The sequence below is a fragment of the Castanea sativa genome, chromosome 3, assembly GCF_040712315.1.
Source record: "Castanea sativa cultivar Marrone di Chiusa Pesio chromosome 3, ASM4071231v1".
Classification (NCBI taxonomy): domain Eukaryota; kingdom Viridiplantae; phylum Streptophyta; class Magnoliopsida; order Fagales; family Fagaceae; genus Castanea; species Castanea sativa.
Window position 1 is genome coordinate 13,755,419 of NC_134015.1, and position 9,012 is coordinate 13,764,430.

Sequence of the window (9,012 nt, forward strand, 5' to 3'; positions counted from 1 at the left end):
TCCACATATGGGCAGCCCCACAGACTACAAACCAGCTGTCTATTCATGCTAGCAATTTTTGTCTCTTGTAAACAAACAACATCACACTTCCACTCCCGCAACAAGTTCTTCACCACAAGACGTTTCCGAGGATCATTTAAACCTCTAACATTCCACGAAATCATTTTTATCTTCATAAACACTAAAATATCCCCAACTACAAACACCATCACAAGACCACCCTCTATCTTCTGTCATAATTCACCGAAGAAATCAAGTTTTGCAGCTCTCTGCATCCCTTATTTTTGGACTTAGCTACCTTTTTGCTGCCCATTACCTTCCTGTGTAACACATTGGCTGCCTCCATCTCTGATTCAAGCCTCTGTAAGAGAGCAATGCACAATTTCTCATGTCGAGTCATAGATAACCCAACCAATTTACTAAAACCAGGAATTCTGTGTTTCACCCACCCAGAAATATCTATGTTAGTCTCAATACTAAAAACCTCATCAACCTCCTCCAACTCTGCCAAGGTTGTCAGCGCACTCGAATCAAAGATTTGCAGAGGAAAGGCAACTGACAAGTTTGTATCACCAACACCCGCAGAAAAAACAGCTGCTTCCTCCACAAGCATAACCTCCCCAGGAAGGCAGAGTTCCTTACTATAAGAAAAATTAACCTCCTGACCCACTACCCCCAAGCCCCTTGGTCCAGCTCGCACCAACTCCAGAAAGAGGTCAGGGAGAAAAGGTCCTAACGACCGTGGCACTAAATTGAGAGTCACTGTCCTCTTACCTTCAGAAAACAACCCACTCGACAGCGAAATGGAACCGAAAATATTATTCCGGTCAGAGCTCAGCCTGAAAACCATCGCCGGAGGGGACTCGGCACACCCCGCCACTCCTACCGGTGGCGTGCAACGCCGATGAGGCGAACCCACCAGATCCCCGGTGCGACGTGTCACCTGTAACGGCAAAACAGGGCTCGTCGGAGGCTCCGGAGACACCGAAAGGCACAAGCCACCCTTATCGGCCTGAACCCTTACCTTCGGTGACCACACAAGACCTCCAGCCACCTGCGACGGCGTCACAAAGCTCGTCGGACTCGCCCATGGACACTCCCCAGTCTTCTCGTGATTATCGGCTGAGGGTAAGGGCTCAACACACTTAACGGAACATTCTCCAGGCTCAAAGGATATTGGGCTTGTGAGCTGTGGGCCTAAACAAGACTCACTAACAATCCTTTGGGCTACCAACTTGTTAGGGCCCAAACCCAGACCCAACTTACCCTGATGCATTTCCTTACCAACCCGTGAAACCCATTTATGCTTCTGATCTCTCCCTTTCTTCCTATCCCAGGAAACCCGCCTCCTCCCCATCACGTCAACCTCCACAATAAGACCTCTCCCTGTCCAGCATGGTCTGCTTACATCACTCCTTTTCCTATTGTCATAGGCTTTTGCATTCAAACTGAAACTTGGGAAACGTATCCTACTTTCTGCCACTGACTCCTCATTAATGCACTTCTCCCTCCTATCACCTCCTCCCACCACCATCTTATCAGGCTTGCCTACCGGAAAAACTCCCAACTTAGCACCTGTGAGACTCCGATTCCCCTCCATCTTCTCCCCTCCTAAATGTGTCTTCTTGCCCTTGACAATGGAACCTACCTGCTTTGGCTGCTTTCTATCCTCTACTCTTCCATGAATGCCTTGCACAGCTTCAGCAAAAGTTCTAGAGTGTTGAGTCTCCAAATATTGCCTATGCACCTGAGGAATAAAGGTTGGAAGACCAGTTCCACCCACTGCATATTGGGAGGGATACAACATCTTTCTTAGTTCAAGGCCAAAAGCCCTCCAACCATATCTCTCTTTGCCTTCAGGGATAATGATCGACCTCCTACACTCGCCAGCTTTTAGTTCAGTCAGAAGTAAAAACTGACCAAAAGAGTTGGTGCTACGCTGAAGAGTATAAGCAGTGTCACCATCCCTGAATGTAAAGAACTGTTTGGAGCTTGCCCCAACAACAGTGTGTTCAATATTCTTCATCAGCCATTGTGCTGCATTCTTACCCATGAAGACTGATCTCATAGAATATTTGCCCCTCTCATAAATTTGTAACAAGAAATAACGTCCCCCTTCCTCTACAACTAATTGAAAAAACTTGGATTCAATGACGAAACTGTGAAAACCCCCCATACCCCCCATATACCTTCAAAACTGGATCATGAAGAAGCTCAAAGAATTTGGCAACTACGTCAGTGTTTATTTCCTTCCTGGATTTTCACCTCAAATTTATTATTCCATTTAGCATCACGATCTCTCCCCTCCACCCCACCCACAACAATCAGGGAAGGTTTACCAGCCAAAGCTTTAAAAACCACCACCTGTGTGCAATTTTTGTCTCTCTGAGGATCCATTTTTTCTCTACTATTCTATTCTTCTCCTTCTCTATGATAAGAGGCTGCTGTAAGTGCTTCACCCTTGCCTGCACAGGGGCTTTCACCATTTCTACAAAGGACCGGTAAGAATTAATCTCCAAAAGTGGCTTAGACTTGTATGAAACAAATTTCGAGCAACCCAACGCATATTGGGAAGGATCCAGCATTCCCCTTAATTCAATCCCAAAAAGCCGCCAACCTTGTTGCACCTTACCTACAGGGATAAAAATAGATCTCCTCCCACCTACTTTGAGCTCTGACACTAATAAATACTGACCAGAAGAGTTGGAACCCCATTGCATTGTATAGGAAATATCTCCTTCCCTGAGCATGTAAAACTGCTTAGGATTAACCCCAATCCCAATGTGTTCCAAGTTATGCAATAACCAACTTGCTACCCTCTTACCCATAAAAACTAATTGCATAAAATATTTTCCCCATTCAAAAATCTTAAGCAAGAAAAAATTCCCCCCTTCCTCAATCACCAACTGAAACATCTTAGATTCAATAAAAAAAAAAACTGTGAGATCCACCCATATCAACCCAAAGAAGTAGACAAAAACAGTATTTGTGACTAATTTGAGGTAGCCGGGCCTCTAACAATCACCATGACATGAACCAAAATGTTTTTATCTTTGTTTTAATAAATACATAACAATGAAGGTGCTGCTCCTCTACGTAAAACTTGGCCCAAAACATAAAATCTATTAATTTGTATGGAACTTTAATGATTTCGTTTTAATCCAAACTTTAGGAGGGTCTATCAAAAGCTATTGAAAGTTTGTGTACTAAATTGGGATGAACAAATGGGGGTTAAATTGTAATTTTCTTTTATTGGTAAGTTATACATGCATCCAGTGGATTTGAACTCACAACCCTGCCCTCTTCCCATTCTTGCAAAAGGAGGAAGTGTTGTGACTCATTGATTAATGGCATTACATAGATTATAATACACACACACAAATATTACAACAAGAACCAAGCCTTAGTCCCAAAACTTAGTTGTGGATTCTCACCAAAATAACCAAGGTTGACCACACTATTCTTCTTTGCTATTTTGAGTGTGATTGGCACGAGCTTATAAGCTCAGCTTTTAGTTTTTAGCTTTTTTTAGCTTTTATATACAGCTTTTTAAAACCTCACTTTTTTCCGTCTTTTCTCACATTTTCAAATTCTTTTAAAGGTACAAGCATACCTTAGCACACTTTCAGCAAAAAGTTTTCAGTTTCAGTTAAATAAGTTGTTGCCCAACAGACCCTCTATGTTTATAATTTTATTAAACTTACATTCCATGCATTCTAATATCAGTCCTACTTAGCCAAAAGCCTTTCGATTCTATAGCATCTCTACAAATTTCTAACTTAACATTAACCCCATGTCAAGTTTCATCTACAAAAATCATACACCACAAAATTTCTTCCAAAATCAATCTAGAGAACTCATCAATCACCAATGCAAAGAGGTATAGACTTAATATCAATCCTTGTTGCAAATCTGTAGTAATATAAAACTCAAATTTCTAACTTAACATTAACTCCAAGTCAAGTTCATCCCGAAAACTATTATCATCTACAAAAATCATACACCATGAAATTTCACCCTAAATCAATCTAGAGAACTTATCCATCACCAATGCAAAGAGGTATGACTTAATATCGATCCTTGATGCAAACCTATACTAATATAAAACTCAATTGTGATGCCTCCACTTATTCTCGCACCAATTATAGCCCCATCATACATATCCTTAATCAACTTAATATACTTTAGAGGAAATATTTTCTTTTCTAAAACCCACCACATTACCTCTCCAGATATCTAATAAGAAAATTCTCATTAAAATGCCCAACATGACCATTGGGAATTCATACCTAAACTATCATCCCTTATTTTGCATTATTTACTAAGAAAAGTTGAGAACAATGGCATCCTTTATGATGCCCCATGTTTGTGGTTCAAACCCCACCTCCCCCTCCCCCACAATCTACCTATCAAAAACAAAGTAGAGAAAACTCTTTACTTTTTCTATGTAAAATGAAATATACCATGTTTATTCTTCAAGCACCATTATAGGATATGAATGAATATACATATAGACTTGGAGAGGGAAAGGAGCATGGATTAAATTCCAGCTTCAAATCTTGACCAGAGGATCTCAATAAAGCAAATATTTACATAATTTCTAGTATACTTTGCTTCTTTTCTCAGTAAACCCTGGATCTCTCATTAGGAAAAACCAAGACATGCAACCCAATTGAGCTACAAGGCTCTTGCCTACAAGTTGCTTCTTTTCTATCCCTTTGCTTCCATCATCTTCACAGAACTTCCTCATTTCAGATTTTTAATTTCACAGAGAGATTGGTTTTTCTTCTCCTTGCTAAGATAATAAGCAACAACATATGATTATACATGGATGCCAAGTTTACGATCAATTCTATTTCTCTGGTTTTGAGCAGTAGTAAAAATCAACTAACTTTATAATTGCACTCTGTAATCAAATAAGCAAAAAGAAATGAAAAGATTCTTGTAACTTTATTGACCAGAAGGGGAACTCTGACAAAGTGATCGTTATATGTTAAAAGATGCTGCATTCATTTATTAAAAATAATTATCCGAAAAAATCCACTTAAGGTGTTTTGAATTCAAATTACAATTGTATTACGAATTATGATGCAATGAAACTTGTTTTCAAGAACTATATAATTAGAAGTAACATACACAAGAACTTACATTTTTAAGGGTTGCAAGTATCTCTTTTAAGGCTGATGGAGCAACCGCATCATGAGAAATGAGCTTTTGTAGACATGATAGCGAAATAACACTCAACTTGACAGTTCTGACCTCACAAGCCATCAAAAATATTCGTAGAATATCCTCATTGTGAGCTATTTCACTGGGGCTTGATAACAAACGAAGCTGCAAATTAACAATAAAAGAGCAGATACATTTCAAACTCAGCCTCTGCAAACAACCAGATCAATGCCAATGAAGGACTTTTTTTTGTGAGTTTGACAATCTCCACAGCAATGCATGGCATGAGCTGCAAACCATAACTATGAAAACTCTTAAGATTAACTATTGAAATTAGCCTAGTATAACTGCAAGAAGTACAAATTAGGATAGATATTGTCTTTTGTTTTTCTTGAACTTGTTGTATCTGTTTCTTGTTCAGAGTGTTCACCATCATGAACATGATGTTCAGTTTTTTTCGATAAAAGTCTTATTACCTATCAAAAAAAAATTAATATTGTTTTTTGTTTGCTAGCGTTGCAATCTGAGTAAGAAGATAAGCGATCAATTTTGTTCAGAACAAGAATTGAAAGAAAGTAGTATAATAAAGGCAGAAAAATACTTACACCACCTTCCTTTTCCTAAAGGTTTCAAAAATGCTTGTGGTGTCACCATTTAAATTTGTCTGGCACCCAAGTCAACATGTTCTAGCTCAAATGGCACTTCCTTTTTTTCCATAAAATAGAGAGGATAGCGTGGTTGTGGGTTCAAGAATCAAGACCCAGTGGGTGTTTGTAACTTACCAATCAAAGAAAAGACGTCCGTTACCATGGGCTTCAAGAATTTTCACCAAGCTAACAAGGAAAATGGTTCAAGAATCAAGACCCAGATGGTGTGTAAATTAATTTTCCTTCCTTTCTGTTTTCTATTTCCTTTCTTCTTCTTTTTTAATCCTTCCTAAACTAAATGGAGAGACAAAAATATTGAAATTCAAGCTCAACTTTTATGAGTTACAGCCCAAGAATACCAAAAGAACCTTGCCAGCACCCCATGGTGCCTAATATGAATATTTTTCTAGATGGAGCTGAATTAACTATTTGGGACTACAGAAAAATAACCAAAAGGAATAAAACCACCATTTTCATTTTGTTTCTCTTTTCCAACTAGCTTCTCTGCAACCAAACACACCATAAACTATTTCAAACTCAAAACACCAAATTTAAAATCTCAGCTCAACCAAAAAGCAACTCTACTGAACCCAATCCACAAACAGATATATTTCCCAGTCAGTAACACAAATATCAAGGTTCCAATTCTTGCCACTTTTTCTCTTCCTCCATTTTCTACTTAACCAAACACCACAGTGATGACTCTCTCTCTCTACCTCAAATCAATGCTCCAAACTAACCTAACAATGAATCCACCATTCACTTCAACCATTCCAATGTCATTTCCTAATAACCCAACTCCAATTCCAAGAATTATACTCAATTTCTAGCAATTAAAAAAACAATTTGTTCACCACCTCAAACAGATATTTCCCAGTCAGTAACACAAATATCAAGGTTCCAATCCTTGCCACTTTTCCTCTTCCTCCATTTTCTACTTAACCAAACACCACAGTGATGACTCTCTACCTCAAATCAATTCTCCAAATTAACTCCAATTCTAAGAATTATACTCAATTTCTAGCAATTAAAAAAACAATCTGTTCACCGCCTCACATGCATACATGCACAATTACACCTACACACGTGCATACATACATATAAAATTATCTCTCCCCCAACTCAAAACTCCAAATTAGCCTCCCAATGGATACATCATTCATTTGAACAACTCCAATTTCATTCCCTAAAAACTTAATCTCGATACTAGGAACTATACTCAATTACTAATTATATAAACAGCATGTTCACTACCTGTTAAAATAATGATTAAGTGATTAAATCCACAATTTCTTAACAATTTAAGCTTTGCAATAAGTTATAGTTTATCTTTTTTATATAAATAAGAAATTTTTTTGACAAAGACTACTTCAATGAGCAAGGACATGAAGTAGCCAAAGAATTACAAATAAAGAAATAAATAAATTATGTACAAAAAGACGAGGAATCTAGAAATGTAGCAATAGAATCAAAATGAGTATAGCCACCATTTCTTAACAGTTTAAGCTTTTAGGACAAGTGATAGTTTATCTTTATCTGTGTATATATGTGTGTGTACAAAAACCAAGGAATCTAGAAATGTAGAAATAAAATCAAAATGAGAATAGCCCCATGCACAAGACCAAGCAAATAAAGAACTACAAAAAGATGCTAACAATTGGCTCCCTGTGCAGTCCACAACTTCAAATGTAATCAATTAAGTTCCCCCCAAATAGACCACATAGACCACATGAAAGACGAAGGAACCATGTTCCAAACATGGTTCCAAACAGTCGATGAATGTTAGCCAATTCCTAAAGAGCATGAATTTTTTTTTTTTTTATATATATCAATAGTTGAGAGTGAAGAGATTTGAACCCTACCTATATGTTTCCGTTTGAAACACTAGGAAGTGTCAGTTGAGCTGCAAAGCTCTTGGCAAGTGATAGTTTATCATTGTATCGTACCAAGTGTTACTGAGTTTAAAGCTTTTTTCCATTCTACCTCCCATTTAAAAAGTTGATAACCCTCCACATTGAGTAGTACTTCATGATAGTCAAGTAATTAAATTCACCATTTCCAAACCGCTTAAACTTTTACAGTAGTTTATCACCAACTCACATAAAGACACCCAATAAGCTCTCTAGCTCAAATAGCACTTCCTCATAGAAGAATGGGTGGAAGGTCAAGTCTAGAACTAAAACCCATTAAATGTGTGTAACTTAGCTATCAAAAAAAAAACAGAGAGAAATACATAAATAAACGCATACATAGATATAACACTATGCCTTTACTCAAATCCATATTCCGAATTAGCTTCCCAATGAATCCAATCCACCATTCATTTGAAACAATTCCAAAGCCATTTCCTAAGAACCCAATTCCAAATACAAAGCACTACACTCAAATCACTACCATTTAGGCAAACAGCATTTTCACCAACTCGTACATACATACATACATACACAATTGCACACACATACATATACATACACAAAAGAAAACATATATGAATGTGTGAAGGGTGAAAAGGAGCTGGGACCTTCAAGATGGCGTGCTCGGCGCCGTCTTTGACAGCGGGGTATCGGCGGCGAGCCTCGGCGGAGAGAGCGCGGAGATCTGATTCCAAGACCGCCATGAAAGCCATCTTTGAAGCTCTCTCTCTCTCTCACTGGTTTGTTGAAAATGGAGTGAATTTCTTTTCTAAGGTTAGTAGATAGATGGCTATGAAATCAGGAAACGAGACGAAACCATCAAGATCGAAGAGAATGAAAGTTACAGAGAGACTCAGAGAGCCTAGCACGTAGTTTAGATCTTGAGCGAGAGAGAGAGAGAGAGAGAGAGAGATCCGTTGTAACACGTGCGGGACACACGAGTGGGATGTGAAAGAAGTAGTTGGGCATAGAATCGGACGGTCTCTGGACTTTGGACAAGAGCGTTGATTCTGTATATGTCTAAATTACAAAAAGCGACCAGAGGTCTAGCATATATCCAAATACTACCAAAACTTTCCTAAAATATCTGATTTTGCTCTAAAGTCTTAAGCACAAACTGTCATTTTGAGACTACGTTTAATTTCTGTTTAATCTACGTTTTCTATTTTACATTACTACTTTTCAAAAACACACATTAGATTATTTATTTTATTAAAATATTTTTTAATTTTTTAATTATTTCTCCATCTTCACACATCACACATCACAATCACAATCTACAA

At 38.0% G+C, this 9,012-nt stretch overlaps 1 protein-coding gene across 2 annotated transcripts in view; it reads right to left on the minus strand.

Annotated features, from left to right (window-relative positions):
* Nucleotides 1-8,707, minus strand: part of LOC142627979 (uncharacterized) — a 48,488-nt gene extending 39,781 nt beyond the window's left edge. For both annotated transcript variants that reach the window (XM_075801894.1, XM_075801893.1), the window contains exons 1-2: nt 8,338-8,707; nt 5,149-5,334 (exon numbers count right to left, since the gene is read on the minus strand). In XM_075801894.1, coding sequence (XP_075658009.1) covers nt 5,149-5,334; nt 8,338-8,442 — 291 coding nt within the window. In that variant the 5' untranslated portion in view covers nt 8,443-8,707. The remainder of the gene's footprint in view (nt 1-5,148; nt 5,335-8,337) is intronic.
* Nucleotides 8,708-9,012: the final 305 nt, after the last annotated feature.